Source organism: Alligator mississippiensis, chromosome 5 (genome assembly GCF_030867095.1).
Source record: "Alligator mississippiensis isolate rAllMis1 chromosome 5, rAllMis1, whole genome shotgun sequence".
Classification (NCBI taxonomy): Eukaryota; Metazoa; Chordata; order Crocodylia; family Alligatoridae; genus Alligator; species Alligator mississippiensis.
Genome location: NC_081828.1, coordinates 48,002,964 through 48,029,008, shown reverse-complemented (window position 1 = coordinate 48,029,008; position 26,045 = coordinate 48,002,964). Strand labels below are relative to the sequence as shown.

Sequence of the window (26,045 nt, the reverse complement as noted above, 5' to 3'; positions counted from 1 at the left end):
GTACCTGGAAAATTGTAGACAGATTATAAATTCATTGCATATAGAATCTAATTATTGGGAGGGTTGTCTTTATATTCAAGTAAATATGGTGTATTAAAAACAAAACCCCAGATGTACAATTTAAGACCTTAGGGATACCTTAATTGTGTGTGCTTGATAAGTTCTAGTTAAGAAGATAAATCTTTAATAAAACAGGCAGTGTTAACTTGTCTTTCTCATTGTTTTAACAGACCTCATTTTCATAAGCAAGATCTAGCCGGTTTGAAGAAGTTGACCTAAATATATCTCCTAACCATCTGCTTAAAAATCTTGGGATTGCCTCAATACAGTGTGCAAAAATCTTGCACTTTTTATTAATAGCGCTTATGATTTCCCACAGGGTGAAATCCCATCGTTCTTGTGAGTTTATGCTTTTTTTTTTTTTGCTTTTTTTTAAGCCTTTAGCAATGGCACTGGAATTAGTGATGGCAGTTGTATTTTAGCAAAGTTCATGTTGGCTACCTTACTCTGCAGTGTTTTGATATATTAAGGGGAGATTGTTGTGCTGAGAATCAGAAAAATGAAGCTTTTTTTAAAAATTATTCCCTTTCTATAGTCTTGTGTTGTGAGAACTGTATATCAGAGAGACTACTTTTTTTTTTTTTTTAGATGGCTTTATTAATTACAGTTGATTTTACTGTTTGGGAAAAGACTGATCTAAGTAGCAAAACATTTAAATAATCTGCTAAAACAACAATATGATGTTTAGAGATGATAACTTCCTTTCATTACAGTCCACTGATTTGCTTGAATTGTTTTTCAAGGTTTATAATTTTACTTTCACAGAATTGTGTTCATAGCATATAATCTATATCAAGGTGTTTAGGGACACTCTCTTTTCATCGTTCTAATCAAATTGATAATGTTGCATTTAGAAGTGTGTTGATGCTGTCCTTTACATTAAATATGAGATTCAATGTAATGTTTTCATTTGATGGATCATCTTGTACCTCTGCTGCTAGCTAGTGCTTTTCTTAATAGACTGGACTTTAATATCTCATTTTATTATGTGTCTAAAAAAATGAGGCAGCATTTTTTTTTTTTTTTGTGGTTAAGTTCTAAAATTTCTGTTTGTCAGATATGAATAGGTAGATTGGTGGAAACCCTGAGACTTGAGAACCTTTCGTTTCCATTTATCAAAACCACAAGAGCACTATTTTTAATCATGTTTATACCTATATAGAGAAGGGTCTGTTTGTGGATCTGGATGGTAAATGGGCCAAAGTAGCACTCCTCCTTTATTTTCGTTAACATTATATATGTAAAATTGATAAAAGGTTAGATAAAATCTTGTTCCGAATTAGTGCCTTGCCCAAGCTGTTTCTAATTTCTGTAATTGCTCTCACGTTTTTACAAATTGAATCGCCAGGTACCAGTAGCATCCAAAGCAAACAGGGCTCAATTACACTCTTTTTTGTCAGAAGTGTCTGAATTAACCTGTTTTTCAGCAACTGTGGTGACCTCTCCCAGTGGATGATTACAGATTTAAACTCCACCTAAACAGTTTAACACTTGAAAGCATCTAACAAGTTTGTCCATGCTATTCACTGTTTAACTTTGTGCTTCAAAGTGCTGCCCAAGGCCACAGGAATATTCATGACAGTGGTGCTAGCGACCTTTTTATGTTTTCTTCATGCTACACTTGCAGCAGAGTCTGGATTTCCAACCCTTTCATGTTGATTCTACTATAAATGTTTATCCTAACCAAGCAAAGGTCCTGGACATGTACAAAGCTCTAGTCATAGTCCCTGGATGGTGTAGTACATAGCTGCAGCTTGTAATACAAGACCAGGCATGTTTTGGGGGCAGTTTTTATAATTAGATCATCAAATAAGGTTGTTCTGGTAAGGTAGCTAGGAGTGTTGGTCCAGTATATGCCACAAAAGTAACCTCAGGAAACATTTGTGAAATATTACCAGTGCAGCTAGAGAGGAAGTAGGCATGATGGCAAGTCTAGCTTTGCCTAACCAGTCCTTCAGCCCCTCGTGTTGTCTAAAAATTTCAGAGCTGTTCCAGGCAGCATTATGGTTAAAAGGCTCTTAACTGCATATGCTCTCTGACACCACCTACTACAAAGAACTACAAGAAGATGCTACTCCCCTTTTCACCAAAAAACTCAACAATACCATCAAATTATTTCCATCAAGACTACAAGAAAAACTACAGACCTTGATCCCCCTGCTACCTAACCCGGGGACTTTTTACATGCTCCCTAAAATCCACAAACAAGGGAACCCTGGCAGACCTATCATATCCAACCATGGGACCCTAACTGAGGAAATATCAGGTTTCGTTGAATCAATCCTAAAACCGCTTGTCACCCACAGAGCGAGTTTTGTACAAGACACTACAGACTTTCTACGGAAGCTTAAAAACATAGACCACCTTCCCAGCAACACACTCCTAGCCACCATGGACGTTACCAGCCTATATACCAACATCCCACACCAGGATGGCATTCAAGCCTGCCTTGCATATCTACAGGAACAAGATTACAACTCGGAATACAGACCCAAAGATATTACTGACCTTATACACTTCATCCTCACACACAACAATTTCACTTTTAATAATCAACACTTCCTCCAGATGATGGGAACAGCTATGGGCACTAAAATGGCCCCACAGTATGCCAACCTTTTTATGAGCCACCTGGAAGAGGACTTCCTCAAGAACTGCACCATCAAACCCTTGCTATACTTAAGATACATGGATGACATCTTCATTTTTTTGGACTGAAAACCTACAATCTCTGATTGAGTTCCATCAGAAATTCAACGGTCACCATCCCTCCATCCGACTTTCTTTAGAATACTCCAGCACCAACATCTCCTTTTTAGACACAATGATCAGTATCTAGAAGGGTAAAATACAGACCACAGTATACAAGAAACCCACAGACCAACATACATATCTGCACAGAACCAGCAGTCACCCGAAACACACCAAAAAAGCTGTGATATACAGCCAAGCCCTCAGATACCACCGCGTCTGTACTGAAGAGAACACCTGGGATCGCCACCTCACCAATCTTAAAAAGGCTTTCACCCAACAAGGACACTCCTCCAGAAAGGTAGATCACACGTTTGAAAGAGCCACCTGGATACCACGTGAAGAACTGCTGCAGTACAGAAGAAAAACCCCCACAAATTGCACACTGCTGGTTATGACGTATCACCCCTCCCTTGAACCTGTACGGAAAATCCTCAAAAAATTGCAACCCGTACTAGGAAGAGACCCTATTCTTAAAAAGATCTTCCCAGAGCCACCCATCCTAGGCTTTAAACAAACACCAAACCTCGCCAACCTCATCACCAGAAGCAAACTTCCTCGAGCCCAGAACACACCAAAAGGATCCAGACCGTGCTAGGACAAGAAATGCAAAACCTGCCAACACATCTCCACCACCCCCAATATTACTACACCCCACAACAGAGCCATCAGCATCCCTGGATCTTACCAGCTGCACCTCCAGAAATGTAATCTACCTCATCCAATGCACCAAATGCCCTGATGGAAAATATGTAGGAGAGACCAAACAACAGCTGCGCACCAGAATGAATGCCCACTGGAAATCTATCAAAGACAGAAATACCCAATTACCGGTGGGGGCAATTTCTCACAGGAAGGCCACTCTCTCTCCAATCTCTCAGTCCTGATCCTCAAGGGAAACTTACACAACACTTCCCAGAGACGAGCCTATGAGCTCCATTTCATCAACCTCCTGGATACTAGAGATCATGGACTAAACATAGACATTGGATTTTTGATACATTATAATCTGCCTGGCAACTGACTCCCCAGCCCAGCCCAGCCCCTGGCTTCTTTACTTTTCATTCCATCCAGGAAGAGCACACACCAACTGCTGAAACTTCCTTAGCATGACGAAGGGTTTTTGAACCCGAAAGCTTGCTTAAAAACTATTCTCCAACTATTTGGGTTGGTCTAATAAAAGATATCAAATTCACTCAAGGAACTTTGTCTGCCTATGCTCTATATTAGCATTCCCATCATTGCATCTGCTTTGGAAGCATCAGTGATTGCTCCCATGAGAACATTTTAAAGGCAAGACTAGTAAACTAGTTAGACAGTGCTTCTTTTCTTGGTGCTGTTTACAGAAGATACAGTGATAGGGTTACTATATGTCCAGGTTTTCCCAGACATGTTCTCTTTTTCGGACCCCTGCCCTCGTGTCCAGGTGGGTTTTTAAAATGAGAGGAAATGTCCGGGTTATTGCTCTTCCTCTGCTTTCCCAATTCCCAGGCAGGAGAAGCTTGGGGCTGGAGGCAGCAGGTGAAGTGATTAGCTGTCAGGGGTCATGTGCTCTGTGTGGGGGCTCTGGCAAGTAAGTGTGTGTATGTGTGTGGGGAGGGAGGGGTGTCGGGGGCTGCAGGTCAGGAGTGAGGGGCACCGGCAGTGCTGGGGGGGTGCGGAAGAATCTCTAGAAGAATCTCTTTACTAATGTTTTCTCCCATCTGAGCTATTACAGTTTAGTGGTTCATTGAGGCCTTTTCCTACACTTGTAAGGTATGCCATGTTTGTTTGAGATTTGAAGCTCTTGTCTGGACTTCAGTTTTAGCAGATGTAAGAAGTTAGCATGTTCTAACAGTTTTCCTTTAGCACATGTTTAAGACGAGGCTAGTGGACTTTATATACTTTTTTCCAGCTGTAGCTGTAGAAAATTAGACATCCTAAAAAGTAGTACAAGGAGGAGCCGTTAGAGAAGTCCCACTTTAAATCATGATCTAGTTCAAATTGCAAAATCCAATCAAAGGTGCAAGGCAGAGTTTTTTAAGCTGGCCCTAGGAAGTGTATATTTTGTAATAAAAATGCAAGAGGTATATTTTATTAGTGACACTTAGTGCTTTTCATCCACAGGTTTCAGAATGGTGTGTAAGACTCATTATCAGGGATCCTGTTTTTTCTCCGATTTAAAAAAAACAAACAAACCCAAATCCATAATTTTCTGTTATTAAAATGAAATGCCACTAATATATAGGTATCAGTTGAATGCAATGTTTTATTTCTATATTTACAATTAAAGCAGTTTGGAAGCCTACCAGTGACTCAATAATCATTATTAAAAAAAACAAATCAAATGCCAAAATATATAGGTATTTAGAATTAATTTTTTTATCATAGAAAATTAGAGCTCCCCTATCCCCTTTGCTCACCAGTATGCAGATCCAGCTGCGGCTGTCCCCCTGCTGCTTTGTGGTGCTGAGCAGCCCTGATATGCTGGTGCCGTGCTGATGCCCTGGCCCTGCCCATACTGGTGCCCCTCACTCCAGTCCTATAGTCCCCTGCCCCTGCTAGTACCCCTCACTCTCAACGCACAGACTCCCCAGCCCTGCTTGTGCTCCTCATTTGCAAACCATTGCCCCCTGTTCCCAGTCCCCCAGTATGTGAGGAATGAGGTGGGTGTGTGGGGGGGTGTTGGGAACATGCTATGTGTGGGAGCAAGGGGGGGGGTATGTGCCCCCTCCCCCTTGGATTTTGCTGTAGCCCTATGCCCCACTGTGGCTGCAAAATCTGGGCTGGTGCGGGAGGGAGCACTGCATTGCCATGGTGGCCATTGAGGTGACGCATGGGAGGGGTGGCGGCGGTGCAGAGTTGTGCCCTTCCTGCTTCTGGGTGGCCAGGGGGCACCTCACCTTGGTGGCCATGGTGATGGGGTGCTCCCTCCTGCACCAGATCCCTCCTGCCCAGAGGTGGTCTGGCCTGGCTGCAGCTCCATCCCTCTGCTGTGGTCACAGAAATCTGGGGGGAAACATGCCCCCCAGTGCGTTGCCTGTGCCCCCTGCCCTACACACGCACTGGCAGTGTGTGTGTCATCCCCCCCCCCATCCCTTCCCTGACCCCCATAGACTCCACCACTGCCTGGCTGCCATTTGCGTGTGTGTGTACACATGCATATGGCACCCCCTGCATCCCACTTCCCCGAAGCCCCTTGCAGGCTGGAATTCTTGCCAGACTACAAGGGGAAACCCGTGGTTTCCTGGGTTTTTCTCCTTAAAAGGAGAAAATCCACATTTTTCTGTGGCAAATAGAAAACCCAAATCTCTGCTCATTACTGTCCTGCAGTTTCCTTTGTTAACATCTGAAATAGGTTCCTAAACTGTTGCAGGGGAGTTACAAGTTTGAAGACTTGCAAAAATAATTGGTTTGCCTTTGCTTTGTTGTTTGCTCAGAAAGCAACACTGACTGAACTGTAAAACCAAAAGGGAACAGAAAACCCCCCAAATGCTTCCTTGTTGTGAATTAAAAGTAAGGGATCCCTCTCATCCTCTGTAAAGGATAAGATCAAAGAATGTGCTTAGAAACAGCTTTGATCTCTCCGTTATTTCTATCTATTGGGATGGAGGGGGAGCAGGGGAAGGGGAGTAGTTTTTTTTTCAGTGTTTCAGAGAGGTGCTAACATACTGTAATGATGGACATCTCATAAATATGTAGTGGAATAGATGGATACCAAATATGTGTAAAACTTTGAAGCATGAGTATCTAGCTTTTAGACCTGTACTTTGCTCAGAGCTGTTCCTTTGGTTGTTGAGAAAAATATGTTCAAACTCTTGTACTACTTGGAAAACAAAAAAGATTACTGTTATTTCCACCATTCTTTTGTTCTTCAGCTATTTAGTTCTTCTCTGCATCTAACAGCCAGTTGAGCCCTGTATACCTATTTGTGTTGTTGCTAGACAGACTACTGAAGGGGTCAGAAACCCCTGGCATGTGTGCCAGAGCATGGTACGCAAAGGCATTTTGCTTGGCACATGTGCCTTGGGGCAGATGTTGGGGAAAGGGCCAGGGCTGTGCTGTCACAACAAGGATCAGGCCCCTCACGGCTCCCTGGCCATCCACCCCAAAGCATGTGTGCACCAGCCACCAGCAGTGAGCTGGGCCAGGGCTTCAGGGACTCTGGTGGAGCTACTTTTAGCATCCCTGCCTCCTGCCACAGTCAGCCTGGCTCTGTGGCAGGAGCTTGCACAGATATGAACTGCTCTCAGCAGGTGGTGGGGACTCTGGAAGCAGCTGCATCAAGGTCTGTGACCCTCCAGCCGCTTGCTGGTGGCAGGTGCACATATGCCTCTGGGCAGGTGGTAGGGAAGGGGTCTGGGCTGCACTGCCACAACAAGGATTGGGCCCCTTATGGCTCCCCCGCCATCCACCCCTGGCATACCAACATCTTCCGAAGAGGTTGTGGGTGTTCTTGGGTCTCTGCCTAGAAACATGCCAACCCCTGTATTTCTACCCCTCTCTTCCCCCCAGAAAGTGTCCTACATACTTCACAGGTATGTGAAGTCTTGAACAGTAAAGGGGAGAAGTTCTGGATATTCCCTCCCCTGTCAACTTGTTTCTCCTTAGACTTTCCCAAAACTTTTGTTTTGATGACTCGCAGAAAATGTTTGCTAACTAATGACCTGATGACTTGCAGAATTTTTTTTTTGGCTGACTAATGACCTATGAGGTCTCCTTATTTGTAAAGGGTTGGCCATTTCCCCTTTCTTTTAACTGTAAACTTTTCAGGGCACATAAGAACTGCCATTTACTGGGTCAGACCATAGGTCCATCTTGTCAACTATTGTCACAAGGGCAGAGAGTGGATACTGAAAGGGAGAGTGAACTGAATATGACCAGCATGTTTGGGTTTGTTTGTTTTTTGGCCCACTGTTCCTCTCTCACTTGCAGCCTCCAGCATATATGAGAGTTAGAGAAATTCTAATTCAGAGGCTGTATTCCCTAGCTTCCATGCTCAATAGCTACTGATGCCCCTTTCCTTCAACAAAGATTTTGTCCAGTCCTTTGTTGAATCTGGCTAAACTGTCAGCTTCCACAGCATCTGGTGTCAGTGAGCTCCATGCTTGAATTGCATGCTGTGTGAAAAAGAACTTCCTCGTGTTAGTTTTAAACTTACTACTTGCTAGTTTCATTTATGACCCCTTAGTTCTGGTATTGAGATGGACAGTAAATAATAAAGCCTTATTTACTTTCTCTTCACGATTTAGTATTTTGTAAATCCTTACGTCCCCTCTCATGTGTCCCTTTTCTAAACTGATTTGGCTTAGCTTCCTTAGTCTCTCCTCATACAGAAGCCCCTCCATACCTCTAAGCATCCTTTTTGCTCTTCTCTGTACCTTCTCTAGTTGTTCTGTCTCCTTTCTGAGGTGTGGGGACCAGAAGTGGGCATGGTATTCAGGGTGTGGATGCACCATGCATTTATAAAGGAGCATGATGATAAATAGAATCATAGAAAATTACGGTTGGAAGGGACCTCAGGATGTCATCTAGTCCAACCCCCTGCTCAAAGCAGGACCATCCCCAACTATATCATCCTAGCCAAGGCTTTGTCTAGCTGGGCCTTAAAAACCTCCAAGGACAGAGATTCCACAACCACTCTGGGTACCAATATCCCGTTCCAGTGTTTTATTACCCTCCCAGTGAGAAAGTTCTTTCTAATACTGAACATAAACTTTCTTTGCTGCAACTTGAGACCATTGCTCCTTGTTCTGTCATGTACCACCACTAAGAATAGTTTGGCTCCATCCTCTTTGGAACCCCCCTTCAAATAGTTGGAGGCTGCTATTAAATCCCCCCTCAGTCTTTTCTTCTCCAGACTAAATGAGCCCAGTTCCCTCAGCCTCTCTTTGTAAGTCATGTGCCCCAGCCCCCTCACCATTTTTGTTGCTCTTCATTGGACTCTCTCCAATTTGTCTACATCCTTTCTGTAGTGGGGGGGCCCAAAACTGAACACAGTACTCCAGATGTGGCCTCACTAGTGCTGAATAGAGGGGAAGAATCACTTCCCTTGACCTGGTAGGCAACACTCCTACCAGTGCAGCCCATTATGCTGTTAGCCTTCTTTGGCAACAGGGATACACTGGCTCATATTTGGCTTATTGTCCATTGTAACCCCCATGTCCTCTTCTGAAGAGCTGCTGCTTAACCAGTTGGTCCCCACCCTGTACGGTTGCATGGGATTGTTCCATCCGAAGTGCAGGACTTTGCACTTGTCCTTACTGAACCTCAGGAGGTTTCTGTTGGTCCAGTCCTCCAACATGTCAAGGTCTCTGAATCCTAACCCTGCCCTCCAGCACATATACTACCGACTCCTGGGGCACTCCGCTTCATACTGACTGCTAACTAGACATTGAGTCATTGACTATTACCCTCTGAGCTCGATGCTGTAACCAGTTTTCTATCCACCCTACAGTCCATTCATCCAACCTGTACTTCCTTAGCTTGCCTGCAGGAATGTTGTGGGAGACTGCCCTCTATGATGAAATGACTGACTTTGTGGATGTGGGGAAACCAGTGGATATAGTATACCTTGATTTTCAGCAAGGCTTTTGATAGGTTGGTCAGGGGTGACTTTCCCCTGGTGAATCCATGCTGACTGTTCCTAATCACCTGTCCCTCAAGTACTTAGAAATTGATTCCTTGAGGATCTGCTCCCTGATTTTTCCAGGGACTGAGGTGAGGCTGAATGGTCTGTAGTTCCCTGGATTCTCCTTTTTCCCTTTCTTAAATATGGGCAATATATTTGCCCTCTTCCAATCATCTGGAACCTCTCCCAATCACCATGAGCTTTCAAAGATGGTGGCCTGTGCAGTCACATCGGCCAACTTCCTCAGCACCCTCAGGTGCATCCCGTCTGGCCCCATGGACTTGTATATGTTCAGCTTTTCTAAAAAGTCCCTAACCTGTTCTTTTGCCACAATTGGCTGGTCACCTTCTCCCCAAACTGTGCTGCCCGGTCTAGGAGCTGTCCTTGCCTGGGAAGACTGAGGTGAAAAAGGCATTGAGTACTTCAGCCTTTTCCTCATCCTCTGTCACTAGGTTACCTCCCGCATTCAGTAGGAACCCACACTTTCCCTGATCTTCCTCTTGCTAACAACATACTTGTAGAAACCCTTATTATCTTTTGTGTTCCTTGCTAGCTGCAACTCCAGTTGCACTTTGGCCTTCTGACTTCATTCTTGCATGTCTGAGCAATATGCTTGTGCTCCTCCCTAGTTGTTTGTTCAAGTGTTCACTTCTTAAAAGCTCCCTTTTTGTGATTTAGCTCACTGTAGAGTTCTCTCCTAAGTCAAGTGGGTGCTCTGTCATACTTGCTAGTCTTCCTTCGCGTCAGGATGGTTTGCTCCTGCACCCCCAGTAAGACTTCTTTGAAGTACAGCAGCTCTCCTGGACTCCTCTCCCCCTCAGACTGGCCTCCCAGGGGATCCTGCCTTTGAGTTCCCGAAGTCTGCTTTTCTGAAGCTCACTTTGTTACCCTCCTTCCTTCCTTTCCTCAGGGTCCTGCACTCGGTCATCTTGTGGTTGCTGCTGCCCAAGTTGCCATCTACTATTACATTCCCCACCAATTTTTCCCTGCCTGTGAGCAGCATGGCTCCTATTTGGCCTCTCCAGTACCTGCACCAGGAAATTGTCTCCAGCACTCCCCAGAATCTTCCTGGATTGCCTCTGCAGTGTTGTATTCTCCTTCCAGATGTCAGGTTGACTGAAGTCCTATATGAGAACTAGGGCCTGTGTTTGGGGAAACTTCCCCTAGCTGTTTGAAGAAAGCCTCATCTACCACTTTCTCTTGGTCAAGTGGTTTATAGTAGACCCCCACCACAACATCCCCCTTGTTGCTCTCCCCTCTGACCCTAACTCAGAGGCTTTGAACAGGCTTATCTCCAGTTTCATACTGGAGCTCTGAGCAATCATATGGCTCTCACATAAAGTGCAACTCCTCCTCCTCTTCTCCCCTGCCTGTCCTTTTTGAACAGTTTATACCTGTCTATAATAATGCTCCAGTCATGCAAGCTCCCACCAAGTCTGTTATTCCAGTCACGTCATAGTTGTGTGACACTTCAAGGACTTCCAATTCCTCCTGCTTCTTTCTTTCCGTTTTATTTGCAATTCCCTTCGTAATGATCCCTAACATTTACCAGAAATTGTGAAGCTGTTATGTTCAGTCATGTGAACTCTTCTTTACTATTTTAAGAATTTACTGGCCATTAGCTTTTTAAAAAATGTGTATGGTTCTTCTAAAAAGAAGTTAAACCACAACTTCTGTGTATTGGATGTTAATGTACTTGATTGCAAAGGTCTGTATCTGAAGCACAGTACTGGTTTTTTGTTTTTTGTTTTTTTTTTCAGATGTCTGTAGGAAGCCAAATCTATTAGTTTTTTTTTTTTCTTGTTTGTTTAGTTTTGTTTCCAGCTCTTCTAGTATAAACAATTGTGTAAAGTAGTAAAGGGTTTCTGTGCCTTGATTTTCCAACCTGTTTAAAAATTGATGCTTGACTCGCAGGATGTTGTGAATCTTAATTATTGTCTGTAAATTATTGTGAGATTTTTCTAATGGGAGCTTCTATACTAGGGAGGGTTTGGTTTTTTTTTCTTTTTGGGGACGTTTAGAATCTAGGAAGCCTTAAGGCAAGGGCAACATCTTGTCCTTAAGTGGCCCTCCCTGCTCTAAAATATTTTAGTGGATACCGAACAAGTGCCTTTCACATGACAGGAGAAAGCCCTACCTTTTATGCTGCTCTCTCAACACAACTAAAGGAAAAGAAAGTTCAGTTCTAACTCATATTTAAACGAGTTTCCTAAGTTGCAGTCAAAATTTTGTTTGTGTACTCCTTGATGCTTTCTATTTTAGCTTAATAGAAATTAATCATGAAGCGGCTGCAGAACAATTCGTTATTTTAGTAGGAATGTATTTTCTACCTCTATTCATCTTATTTTATGTAATTTACTATATGATGTTCTTCAAGGCATGAATAGCACATTTTGGATAAAACCCTCTGGGTCTGCTCCTTTTTTCAAGGCTGGCTTCTGTTACAGGGCTGCTGCATGTTTGAACGCTTGTGCGATGTGTGTGTATAAAAAGAATGAGGAAGTAAAGCACTTGGAACTTTTAGTCAGTTGACGAACGCTATGTATAACTAGTCCAGAAAGTTTTTTCCTCCCTCTCATTGTTCTTAAAACACACTGGAGATATTTCTGATTGCTGTTTTATGTTCATGAAACTCCAAAAGCAAAGGTAAGAAATTCTCTCCCCTCTTTTTCTCTTTTTCATACTCTTCTCTGAGCTCTTCTATATCAGAAGATTGTTTGTGATTAGAAATAAGCTTTCATTTTCAGAGGCTGTTCTGCAGAACTGGGTGTGGAAACATTGTGTAATGTAATTTTCCCTTTTTGTAACTGCTGCAGTTGGCTGCTGTTTCTACGTGTGTGTGGTTTTTTGTTTTTGTCTTTTTCTTTTTTAAGACAACACAGTACTGTGTGCCTCTTATCAAATGATCAGTTTCTTCTACCTAGTCAAAAGACTAGTCATGTCATTTTAAGTGAAATTTAAGTGTTACAAAACCTCTATATGAGCCTAAGGGGAAGTGAGAGAATATTGCAGTGTTCTTTTTCCTATATAGGACAAATTCAAAGTGGAAGTTCTGTTTGCTTAAAGAATTTAACTCTTGGTGAAGAGTGATTTGAAAGAAAGTAACCTGTAGCTCCATAACAGCCATGTACTGTCATCTCAGTGTGCTTAAACCTTGCGCAGGAGGGACCACCCTATGCCATATTGGAAAGGTAGTATATTCTATAGGCTTATTTTGCCAGGATACAAATCCAGGGTTAAGGGTTTGGTTGTCATGCTGGTGTTTCATAATTTGTCCATTGGGAAATGTGAGACTAGCAGTGAATTTAGTTGGAACAGCATTTTATATTTATTTTTCAATAATCCTGAGTACAGGAAATACCTTAAATTAAATTAATGCATCATAGCATCAGCTCTACCATGTAAGGGGAAGGTGCAGTAAAGGACATAAACTTCTGATAAAACCACCTGACTGAAGATCTGTAAGGTAGACTGAATGATAAGGAGGACAGGGAATGTATCCAACTACTTGTATCCAAAAGAAGTTCAAGTTACAAATGGCTGAATAATTTGTCCCTTTCCTGTAGTACTGTTGAAGCAGTAACAATTCTTTAAAGTTAACACCATTTTATCACTTCTTTTAAAAAAATGTAATTATAAAGTAGCCAAAAGGTGTATTCATGTGAGTAGTTGAATTGGTAATGGGTGAAAATGCCAGTGATTTGGTGTATAAGAACTTCAGCATTACACTTTTGTACTATGTAAATCTGATTGATAGCTTACTTTGTCTCACTGTGAACAATTTAAGAAGTTTTGGTTGCTTTATTGCAAGGCAAGAATTGGCAAAAAAGGATGAGGTTCAGGAGAGAGCAACCAAAATTATTATAAACAGTGGGAAGAATGCTGTATAAAAGGTCAAAATTGAGCATGAGAGTGGTTATTTAACCTGAAAAGGAGATTAACAAGATGTTGGACATTTTTGCATATAAAGATAATGGGCCAGCTTTAGCTCAAGGTAACTGTAGGTCCTGATTAAAGTGAGTAGCCTTAGTAGGAGCACTGCATGGGAGCTCATGGGATGTGCTGGGTCACCCATCACAAATTCCACTTAAAAGTGATCTCTCTGAACAGAACTTTAATGGAACTCCACTCTCACAGAGTGGGGGATGAAAGGCATATAATTTGTCCCTTTGCAGCAGCATATGTGAATAAAACCCCCAAATTGTGTTTGTAATGAAAGTTAATAGGTATTCTTTACAAACACACAAGGACACAGGGAGATCCAGTTCAATTAAAAGGTAATGAAGTTTAATTGAAGATGGGAGGGAGGCTTCCTGTGTTAGAACAGGGGTAGGCAATTATTTTGGCTGGGGGGCCAGTTAATGAGCTTTGAGCTGTCAAGGGCTGCAGCGGTAGCCCTGCCCCTTGACAGGTGCGCTATCCCCTGGTTGCTATTTTGGGACCAGAAGTCCTGCCCCTTGCCCTGGAAGTAGTCCTCTAGGGGGTTGCCATCTTGGAACTGGAAAAGAAACAAATCCATATGCTAAAAGTCAAACGTCTATTATAACGTATTTTAATTTTACTTCAAAAAATATTTTTGGCCCCTGATTTTTGTTTGTTTGCATAGTGTATATACACGCAATTTGCATAATAGCTCAAAAATAAAGTCTTACTCTGGCATATTGGTTGGGTGGGGTGGATGGTTGGGTGTGTGGGGTTTGTGAGGGGGTATGGCTGTGAGTTGGGGGGTGTAGGGTATGTTGGGAGATGTGGGTGTGTGTATATGGGGGTAGTAGGGGATTCGTGGGGTGAGGCAGGGTGGGGGTAGGTGAACCCCCTCACATGCCCCCCTCCATGACGCACAGCCCCTGCTGCCCATGACAACAGCTGCAGGTGTAGTCCCCTTGGTGCTTGTGGCCCGCACAGGCACAGCTGCCTAGTGACCTGCAACTGCAGCCAGTTCCGGGAGCTGCACAAGGAGCAGAGCCAAGCCAGCCTGCCTCTATCATGCAGGGCTCATGTGCAGCTTCTGGCACTCAGAAGCCCCATGCGATGAAGCTTGCTACCTTTCCTGCTCCCTGCTTCTGTGTGCAGGTCCTGGGACTCTTCTGGGAGGCAAGGGGCAGGGCTCCCTGCCACTTCCAGCAGAGAGTGGGGAAGGCAGTTGACTCCATCGCGTGGGGCTTCCCTCCTAGTGACACACGAGTCCCAGGAGCTGCGCGTGATTTGCGGGGAGCCCTGTGCGATAGAGGTGGGCCAGCCTAGCTCTGTTCCTTGCCACCATGTGCAACTCCCAGAATGGCAGGAGCCGTACGCTGCCAGGTGGCTGTGCGTGTGCAGGCCGCAAGCTCACCGAGCGTTTGCTGCTTTCTAATGCTGCCACCAACAGCAGGGGCTGTGCATCATTGGGGGGGGGGGGGGAGGAGAGGGTGGGTTCCCCCCCCCCAACCCTTCCTTACACCTCACAGACCCCACACCCTGCCCACCCAAGCTGTGTTCCTGATGCCCCGCTGGGCTCAATGTCCATGCTCCTGCCCAGCTGCAGCTTCCCTGCTTGCTGCCTGGACCAAGCAGAAACATTAGGAAGAGCTGCTGGAGGCCAGGGAAACTGAGCAGGTCCCCCAGTGGCTGCAGCAGTGGCAGCAACGGCCCTGCTTGGAAGCTGGGCGTGCTGGCCAAGGCCATCCTGCGTATGGGGGTGGGAGCAAAGCATGTGGGCTGGGCAGGGTACAATTAATTAGTGGTCTCCTGTGGGCTGGATGAAATTGCCTGGCAGGCTGGATCTGGTCCATGGGCTCTTATTTTGCCTACCCCTGTATTGCTCCCTGAAACGGGCAAAATGACAAACTTGATTGGTCACAAATATGATTATTACAGTATGACACTTACTAGGGTATTTTGAGGAACGGAACCTTGAGTGAAAAATGATAGTTCCCAAAAAGGAGCAGAACATTTTCAGGGAGCTGTTCAGAATCATTTAGTAATGGTCAAGCAGCATGAATGAGTTCTCTTGCACACCTACATACACACCTACATACAGGCATGTGTGTGTATATAAAATAAAATCTAGAAATATCTGTCTGGTTCCATTGATAAAATCAAGGCTTGTAGGCTATTTTTGCTCTGCAAGTCAGGAATAAGAGTATAAAATTACCTATTTTGATTGGAGAAAATAAAGCATTCTACAGGCGTTGTGTTCCAGGCTGCTATTCCTCTTGCGTTTCTTGAGTCTTGCCTAGCATTCCTAAGTAACTCTCATGTCGCATCTGCAAACTTTTACAAATATTGGTAGATAGCACTTGTACTACTTCTGCATGTAAAATTTTATTGCTTTCAACTATTGCACAAAAGCTAAGCTGAAAGCATGTTCTGACTTCAGTTTTGTGTGTTCTGGTGCTATAGTAAAATGGCATTGCATCCGAGTTCAAAAAGAAATTTGTGGTGGAAAGCTGTTAAGTCATTCACTGTGAATTCTATTGCCCCAACAATAGTTAGCCACCTCCTGTTTGTTCTGGTAAGAAGCACATGAAGATTGGTTCCATTTTGATATTTAGTTCTCGCTCATTGTTGTCAGCTCTCGTATATGGTAGAATAGGGCTGTCCAGCTTCTGAGTGGCTGAGGCTGCAGAAGATTCTTGAAAGAAAAATCCTGCTTGTGCTAATTTCTAAATAATATTTAACCTATGTAAAGTAAATAGACAAGAAGAAATCATTATACTTTATGCTTCATTCTTTTCTTCGGTATCATCTGGCTCTTTTTACCTCTTTTTGGCATTAAGCATTTTGTAGGACATTACAAGTGTGCTCACTTTCTCCGTTCTTAACCTGGTCCTTAGTTTATTTTGGATGAAATTACAGTTCGAGAAAATTCTTCCTACTGAAGCAGATTATGGTTGCACATACTTTCAGATGGGTCACAGGTATAACAAATGTTGGCATTATTTTGTTTAGCAATGTGACACTCGAAAGAGCAGGTTTGGGCATTGGTGGGGGCTTTGAAGTAGATGGAAATTATGGGGTAAATTTATACAATATTAAAAATTACATATAAAACTTAACATGGTGTAAATATTATTAAGCATATTCATTTTACTTTAACTTTTCCTTGAAAAAATACAAGCAATCACCAAACGTGTGCTTAAATATCACTCTTCCCCTTCAGAAGCTTCAGCTAAACTAATTCTTCCAGTTCTTCTGGTTGGTTTATTATATGCAATATAAAACAACTTTCTGGAATATTCAAGAATGTTTGCTTGATGAAAGCCAGTTTCAGTCTATTTAAAAAGTGCTTTTTTGTCATCCTTCATATAGATGACTCCAGCCTGGGCTTTTCAGGACCTCTGGGTTCATATCTGTTGGAATATTATATAAAGCCCAGATTTCATGAAATGTTCTGAAACTCAGGGTGGTATGGCGTGTCTTAAGCACCATGTTGTCCAGGTCCCCACAGCTGTCGTGTACAGGTGTTTGTTCACAGACCATCCTTTGACTATCTGTTACATCAGCAGACAAAGGCAGGATGTATTTCTGGGGGCTGGTATGGAGAAAACTTCGGGCTTTTGTGAAATTAGCATTCTACTCGCCCTCTAGCTATATACCTATAACAGGGCAGGAGAATATATAGGCCAATTCTCGGGAGAAAGCCATGCAAACATCTCTAATGATCCCTAAACCATCAATGATATCCTTACTTTTTCTCAAGTGACAGTAACCTCTAATTAGTATTTTGTGTCCAGACAGAATGCCAGATATTGCGAGTAATGCATGAAGGTTCAGAGTTAGTAGATGTGTTTTTACTAGATTGGAGTGGTCCTCTCTTGTACCTTCCTTTCCAATCCCTTTTGAGTCTGTAGGTTCAGAAGGAAGATCAGATTTGAAAAGGCCCAAATCATACCAATAGCACTGTTGTGGATATTGAGTGTTTATATTGATATAGAAATATTTTGTAGCTGTTTAGAGAACCTCATATTAATCTCCATCTATTTTCAGACCTTTTTCTTCCTAGTAATAGATGATCCTCCATCCAATCCAGATATTTCATGTAGAGCTAAGGCAGTGGTTCTCAACCTTTTTTACACTCAAGGTATCCCTTTATAACTTGTTAAAATGGAGTACCACTTGATTCAAAATGAAGTCTTTTTATTACAGTACTCACCTTCTTACAGAGGGACCAGCAGTGGGGGCAGGGGAGCAGTTAGGCATGGAGAGCTGACATTATTGGCTATACTGGCCAAAAAAAAGCCAATTGCCAATTAATGTCAATCTTCCTTTTATTGGTGCTGATCCAAAATGGACCGATATATCAGTGCACCTCTAGGAAAAAAAACCCTTTCTTTGCTCATCATTTACTATGGAACCAGCCATGAATTGCAAGTATGTGTTTTACTGTGTCATTTGAACCAACAGTGATAGTTGGGATAGATATTAGACAAGTTTTTAGACATGAATTGCCTTTCTTACTTTGTCTAGAAGCTTGTTGAACATCTCTTCCAACTATACAGATGGTACAAAAATGATATCGCAAAAACCCCTTACCTCTCATACATTTCCTGGATCATCATGGCTACAACATTCCAATTCTGCTATCGAGGGAAGTAGCAGTTTAAAGAGTAAGGCTGAGTTAGAGTTAGTATCTATTTCTAGGGTTGTATTTATCTGTCTTAATGTATGTCTCCTTTTTGTATTTTGACATACAAATCAGTATTTCTCTGGTGGGCTATCCCTATCTAGCAGTTCACTGTCTTTCTAATGACACTGATTAGGAACCACTCAGGTGTGTTCCTTGACTTGTTTTCATTTGCATCCCGTGTTGGCAACTTTTGACATGTGGTGGGTTGCCACTATCTCCACTGCCATGTGCTGCCAATTCCTGTCCCCAGCGGCAGTAGGAGGGGGGGCAAGGGTAAACAGTGCCATTCCAGGGGGTAATGGAGAGCTGTGGAAAGGGGTGCTGCATTGAAGATTGGTGGCTCAGCTCAGGGTGAAGGGTATTGTGCTAGGAAGAGGTGTGTCCTGCTCATTTCTTGTGCTGTTGCAGGCCAATCCAATTGGTTGCAGACTCCTTCAGGTTGGCCACATAGTGCTAGATGACCCTACGGATTATTTATTTTAGATTGGAAAAATGAAACTTGTAAGAACCACATCAGGACCATCACTAAATAGTATTTACTTATTCCAGTTGTTTTGGGATGGCTATTACCTAGAAAGTTTACTAGGCTTTTTAAAAAAGGAGCAAAATGGTCTGTTACTTAAAATGTGTGAGATCTAAAACTAAGTTGCTTGTGCCATTCTTAGATTATAGATAATACTGTGGGAAATGAACTAATTTTGGCTATTTTAAACATGCCTTTTTGGTAGAAGAGAATACGGAACAGCTGATTCTTATAAGTTCAAGCCTCTAATAGTACTTTGGGGGAAATAGTGTATAGACTTAATAATATTTTTAGGTTTAGGAGCTTTGTGTTGGTAATACTGGGGTGGGGGCTTGGTCTTACCTGCTCCAGGGACTCAGTCTCTTGTTGCTGCTGCTGTGGCATGGTCTGCCTACTCTGGTAGTGGTTGTTGCTACAGCAGCAGCACAGTGTGTGTGCACCTTGCTGCTGCAACAGCAGTGGTGGGTTGCTTCTGGGGGTGAAGGGGTGGCAAGGCACCATTCTGGTACTCCCACTAAGTTGGTGCCTGGGGCTGGTGCCTTTTCCCCCCCAACCTCTGCCACAAATTAAGCTAATGTCCGGCTCCCATCTAAAACAGTGCATTTTATGTGAAAATGTTCAGCTCCTAACAAATGGCTGTTCCTGTGCTTGTATAGTAATTTTGTTTGAACCCATAAAGGCAAATAAATGTGCTTCTTTCTGACTGTGGGGAAAACAAGTGTAGCAAGGAAATGGATTTTAGAATTTCAAGAAATAATTATGAAGTGCAAGACGGAGGGAATAGAAAATCTTATGTAGCTTGCCAGCATTAATTAATCTCTGTGATTTGACTAGAGCTTTTTAATTTTTATTAGAACCCTTTATTAGAACTCATACTGAATAAATACATCCTCCACTGACACTTGCCAGCTTTGGTAGAAGACAGATTCCAGTCTGAAAGTATTATAGTGTCTGATCTGCAGTGCTTTCCCCTGATAAAAAGAGCTTATTTTAATCATTCCATTTTTAGTTTGTTCATGTTTAGTCTATTATCATATTTCTCATAGCATGCATGATGTAGTGTTTATGTTTTGGATTTTGTTAGTGTTTTCATAGGAAGGGGATGTTTTATCTTGTTCTCCCTTGCACTTAAAAACAAATCACTTCCTCCAGGTTATTTTCCCTTGGAAAAAAAATGTTCCCTGAAATCTGTCAGTGCAGTAGGGATTATATTACATCTTTATTTATATGTATATTATACATTTTTAAAGGTGGTTGGGTGATGATTTCCTGGGAACAAATTACTGCCACTTTTTTTGTAGTCTAGAGTAGCTTCTGAAAGACTCCCTCTCCCTCCCTCCAATTCACTGGGTTATTGCATTCATTGCAGATGCAAGCTGAGGTGCCCTTATTTGCTAAGGCTCTTCAAACCCAAGGCACCTTTTCTTAAATGCTTGCAGTGATATATTCTGTATGTGTTTAAATGAGCAACCTGGCCAGCAACCTTCTCCTTTTCTAATCCTCAATCCTTTAATCAGAGTAGGTGCTGAAATATCTCTAATTCCAACAATAAAGTTTGAAGTCAAAGGTCCATCCAATGCTAGAAGCCCTTTGGGCTAGCATAATTGAGGCACATTAGATTGCGTAGCCAGTGGTATGCAAGGGAGTGATATGGCTAGTGTCTAGTCCATATAAGCATGAATTTGAAAGGTAAATAAAAATGATTAAAAATGTTAATTTTTGTCCTGTCACCGTCACCAGGTCATGAGTGGTGAATAAGGTGTGAGCATAGACCATAGGTAAAAATTTTGACTTGCCTTTTTAAATTCTTGTTGTCTTGTTACTTCCTCGTTCACTGAGGGCGTCTCAGAAGTGATATCATGTCTACCAGAAACCTCATTTGCAGTCAGTCCAGAGTATTTGTAATGTCACTGAATTACACATTCTGGGATATCTTCATTTACCAGGAAGCATAAAAGTAACTTCATGGAAGGAAGGGAGAAGATTTTTTATTTTTATTTTTATTTTTTTAACTTTCTGTGCTTATTACTACAAGAAATTTGTGACATAACCAAGTTTTGCTTTGCAGTTCGCCTTTGTAGGAGAATTTTTTTGAGAGTTCTATCTGTGTGTACATGTGATAACTTCTGGATCACTAGTAGGACGGACAGTGTTCTTGTTCCTTAGATTATTTGTTTGAATTCATTTGTGACTGGTCTTGTTTCAGATAGATGGCTGTGTTGCACAACACGTGTGTGCGTGTCTACACTTTGCCTAATCCAAACCTGTTCCACCCAGCAGCAGCCTTTCTGTTGACTTGGTTGGACTGTGAATCAAGCCTGGTCTAAACAAAGTTGAAAGCTGAAAGTTTAATTAAGCTGTGTCCTTTTTTAAAAAAATGGATTTAGTTAAGAATCTTCACCTGTTTGCACTGGTATATTCAATTCATGTTTTGATCATAGTGATTTCCTCAATTTCATTTTCATTACCTTCTATTTCTTGGTAAACATAATTAATCCTTCTTTGCAACATTTCTGAAAGGTAAATAATTATCCCTGTTTTGTTTGCAATGCAGAGGTTAATTGACCTGGCCAAATCTAGTCAAAGCTGGGAGTATAACATAGTTGATTCAGTCTCCTGTTCTAATCATAGGACTACACTCCCACTTCCAGTAGACCTTTTCAGGGATTAATTAGCGTAAAGGATTTTAAAATGTTGTATCCAATTGAGTGAGAGAAATTTTTTTCTTTTTTCTTTCAGGTTATGTTTCACACTATGTGCTGACTGTCTGTACTTACAGAAGATATTTAAAAGCAAGCAAAAACATTTTTTCCAAGATTTTGATTCCAGTGGAATCTGCTCTTTTTAGATTTTGTCTAGTGAATTAATTCCTGAAGCAATGCCTGTACAAGCTCCACAATGGACGGATTTTCTCTCCTGCCCAATTTGCACACAGACTTTCGACGAAACAATCCGGAAACCCATCAGTTTGGGCTGTGGTCACACTGTCTGCAAGATGTGCCTCAACAAGCTCCACCGTAAGGCATGCCCCTTTGACCAGACCACTATCAATACAGATATTGAGCTCCTTCCTGTGAACTCAGCATTGCTACAGCTAGTGGGTGCTCAGGTAATCATATTTCTCTGTTCTTTCAGCTTTTAAATAGGCAATTAATGAATGAAAAATGTTGGACTACAAACAGGTAGATGGATGTAGAGCCAATGTCCATCCATATGATATGGTCAGTTCCAGGGTCCTGGCTCTCCGCATGATGAAAGAGTTGCCTAGGAAAATGATTTTTAACCAAATTCCCTGAGTCATTTTGCCTGTGTTATCTTTCTGTGATTCAGACAATCTACAGTATTTTGTAGCCATAAAAGATTGTGGAATTTGGAATCCTGTGGGGGGAAAAAAAGCTTGTTTTGTTGTAGGCATGAACCAGCATAGGGGAAGGGGACTATTTTATAGGGCTACTACATTGAGGCACATTGAAGGAATTGTTTACTAGTGAACATACTTTTGCCATTTTTAGTCTTCCATATCTACCTGGTGCTCCATCTAGTTCAGGGGCAAAATACAGCCCACAGGCTGGATCTGGCTTACAAGGCTATTCACTGTAGCCCATGGGGCCCCTAAAAAAAATTTAAATTTAAAATGCATTTGTCCTTGGTTCCTGTCAAAAATGACAGGAACCAGGGGCAGTAGGACTCAGGGGAATTCTCAGTGGGCTCCTGCAACAGCAGGGCCTGCCTGACCCTGCCCCCCCAGCCAGAAGCCCTAGCAGGGGCTTCTGGCCTGGGACCACATGGCTGCCATGCTCCGGAACCACAGATAAAGTGGGGGAGGGTGGAGGAGGATCCTGGGCAGGGAAGGAGTTCCTTCCAGCCTCCTTCTCACCTGTTCCTTCTATCCAAAAACAAAGCAGGTCATCAGTACAATATCATATAACAACTATGATGCCTCCTTTTTGCTCCTGAAGCGTGCTTTCCCCTACTGAATTTCCTGCTGCCAAGTTTCAACTAGATCAGGGGCGGGCAGTTATTTAGGGCAGAGGTCCACTTACCCAGTTTTGGCAAGCTGTCGAGAGCCGCATGGGTAGCCCCGCCCCTTGACAGGTCACCTACCCCCTGGTCACCATCTTGGGACCAATGTTCCAGTGTCTTGGGACATATGTCCCAGGGCCAGCACTGGTGGGGCCCAGAGTGGGGCGCAGGCTGGCAGGGGGTCTGTGGAGCCAGGTTGGGCTGCACCAGCAGGAAGAAGGAGCTGGCTCAGCTCCATAGAGCCCCTGCCAGCTGGGACCCTGTACTCCTGCTGCCCTGCTCTGGGCCCCCTGGCACTGGTCCCAGGACACTGGTATGGGCCCTGTGCTCCTGCATCCTCTCACTCCTAGTGCCCCCCCAGCCTTGCGGTACAGGTGGGTGGCAGTGCACAGCCCTGACCCCTTGCTTGCCAGCAGGGAAGGAGCTGGTGCGGAGCGCGGGGAAAATCAGCCCCTCCCCCGCCCCGTAGCCGGTGTTTCCTGCTGCAGCTGCTCGCAGCCTGCGCAGGGCTGTCCTGAGAAGGCACAGGCAGCCCTAGGCAGGCTACAAGAGGCTGTAGCAGGGAGCGTGGGCCATGGGGCCGGGGGGGAGGAGGGGGCGCTTTTCCCCTGCACTCAGCACCAGCTTGTAACCCGCCCCTGCTGCCAGCCTGGGCCCTGCCCCGGCTCCGGGCTTGCCCATTGGGGCTGCGCTGTGATGGGAGCAGCTGCAGCCCCTCCTGCCTGCTGTGGTGGGCAGAGTTTTCTGCTGCTGCCCAACCAGAGCTCATGCGCTGGGCGCACCAGGGCAGTGGTGGCAGCCTGACTGCAGCCTACAGCGGCACGAGCTCCGGGTGGGCAGCAGCAGCAACAAACGCTGTCCAGCATGGCAAGTGAGGGGTCTGCAGCTGCTGCTGCTGCAGCACAGCCTCGACAGGTGAGCTCGAAGCCAGTGCAAGGCCTAGGCTGGCAGCGGGTGCGGGTTACAAGCTGGTGCTGAGCGCAGGGGTGGAAAAGCGGACCCTCCCCCACGCCTTGACCTGCGCTCCCTGCTGCAGCTGCTTGCAGCCCGCTTGGGGCTGCCAGTGCCTGCTCAGGACAGTCCCACGCGGGCTACAACTGACAGCAGCAGGGAACGCCAGCCACGGGGCGGGGGAGAGGCTGCTTTTCCCCGCGCTTTGCCTCAGCTCCTTCCCTGCCAGGATGTTGGGGCTGTGCGCTGCCCTCTGCCTGTACCATGTAACTGGGGGGGGGGAGGGGAACGCGGCACTGGGAGTGAGCAGGCACGGGAGCACAGGGCCTGCACTGGTGTCCTGGGGCTAGCGCCGGTGGGGTCCAGAGCAAGGTGGCAGGAATACAGGGTCCTGGCCAGCAGGGACTCTATGGAGCTGGGCCAGCTCCCTCCTCTCCCTGCTGGTGCAGCCCGGTTCCACAGATCCCTGCCAGCCTGCGCCCTGCTCTGGGCCCCACCAGTGCTGGCCCTGGGACATTGGTCCCAAGGTAGTGACCAGGGGGTGGGGCACCTGTCAAGGGGTGGGGCTACTCACGTGGCCCTTGACAACTTGCCAAAACTGGGTAAGTGGCCCTCCACCCTAAATAATTACCCGCACCTGATCTAGTTGAAATGTCACAGCAGGAAATTCAGTAGGGGAAAGCATGCTTCAGGAGCAAAGAGGAGGCATCATAGTTGTTACATGATACTGTATTGATGCCCTGCTTTGCTTTTGGATAGGAGGAACAGGTGAGGAGGAGGCTGGAAGGAACAGGTTGATTCTTACTGCATGCTCAGGCATATGCATGAGATGTTTTCCCACATTTGTTCTCTCGTTTCTTTTTCTGAGCTGGTGTGACTGGCTTGTGCGTTTTTTTTTTTCTTCTTTTAACCACCACCTGATCATTATATCAGAAAATTAAAAATTGGGTTCAGTCTTGGCTCCGTCAGTGACTTGCTTTGGTATACTCGGCAAGTTGTTTTGAGCCTCTCTCCCAGTCTACAGTGTGCGCGCCAGTTCAGGAAGAGCTTCATATCTTGTTAATGTTTTCATAGCATCTGGAGATCCTAGAATGAACATTTGTATGTAAACAGAAAGTTTTGATTTCTCTCCTCTACCCCCAGTACATACATTTCCCCAATGTTGGCAATTACTGAAAATAATTTACCTACAACAATGGTGTGTGTGTGCACGCCTATATATATCATGCCCTTTGACCCATAATCTTGATGTACATAACTGTACTAAGTTAAAAATAAGAAAAACTGTACTATGTAAAAATCTATATAGTAAAATATGCAATCTTATATGTATATGTGTGTGTATGTAAATATGTGTATGTTACATAGTACCATTTTTTCCTTTTTTTAACACAGTACAGTTATGTAGATCAAGACTATGGGTCAAAGGGCATGAAAGGATAATGAACGCTACTGTTAAGTTACTTCATCTTTCATTTTTTCCACTGGCTTAGCAAGCAAATCTTGATGAGGCTAGTTCCAGATTGGCAGTGAATGTATTAGATTCTTTGGGAACTGCCAAGAGTACTAGGAGATTTTTAGGTGAGTTGATCAGGCAGTAAAGGATTTAATTTCTTTTTTCTTCTAAGAAAAAAAATACAGCACCTTTTAGCTTGGCGATTTATTGATTTTTAAGTTTAAATCCCTATTACAAATTCTTTTTGAATAAGGTGGAAACGCACTTCGTTGAGTTACTGTGTAGGCTGTCACTTTCCACTATCTTCTATTAATCTTTCTCAACATGGCCTTGAAATCTGCTATGGAGAATTACATTTCATTGTTTAGAAAAAAGGTTGTTTGAGAGAGGCCATAAGAACTTTGTGCTTTCACCTGCTAAGGTGTACTGCCTTTGGTGCATGTTCACAACTCATTTTGTGGGCAAGTTGCTTTATGAAGTGCATGTTACTCTGGACAAGGGGCACTTGGTTTGCAGGCCAGATCCCATCTGCAGAGCCATGTAGTCTAGCCCACAGGCCTCCCTCTGAGTCCAAAAACTTGGAGGAGAAGAGGGCAGCAGCATTAATTACTACTTTCCTGCTACCAAATTTCCAGACCCATACGGAGCCCCATTGGCTGAATAGCATGGCCCGGTGAGATAAACAGGGTGCATAGGGACAGTGCAGGGCCAGACTGAGATGAGCCTGAGTCCACACCACTCATTCATCCCATAGGACCAAAACAGTGAGCACTACTGCTCTGGACTGTCGTCACCAAACATCACAATTAAATGTTGACCTCACCTTGACTTCTATTCCCTGATATGACTAGGAGTACTTTGGCCTGTATAAATTGTTGGAGTTTCAGCCCTTATAACCCCTTAGCTCTAATTCCTTAAAAAAAAAAAGTAGTTTATAGTCCAGAAAACTGAAGTTTCATCAGAGTAGGAAATAATGTGAGGTACATTTGAAACTTTTATCTGCAGAAAAGTCACTTGTTTTTGAGTTCAGGATTTTCCAAAAGTAGTACAGATTTATAAATGT

At 43.8% G+C, this 26,045-nt stretch overlaps 1 protein-coding gene across 5 annotated transcripts in view; it reads left to right on the top strand.

The window, feature by feature from the left end:
- RC3H1 (ring finger and CCCH-type domains 1) overlaps nt 1-26,045 on the top strand; it is a 104,073-nt gene that overhangs the window by 23,087 nt on the left and 54,941 nt on the right. For all 5 annotated transcript variants that reach the window (XM_014596008.3, XM_059728326.1, XM_006272938.4 and 2 more), the window contains exon 2: nt 21,292-21,661. In XM_014596008.3, coding sequence (XP_014451494.1) covers nt 21,431-21,661 — 231 coding nt within the window. In that variant the 5' untranslated portion in view covers nt 21,292-21,430. The remainder of the gene's footprint in view (nt 1-21,291; nt 21,662-26,045) is intronic.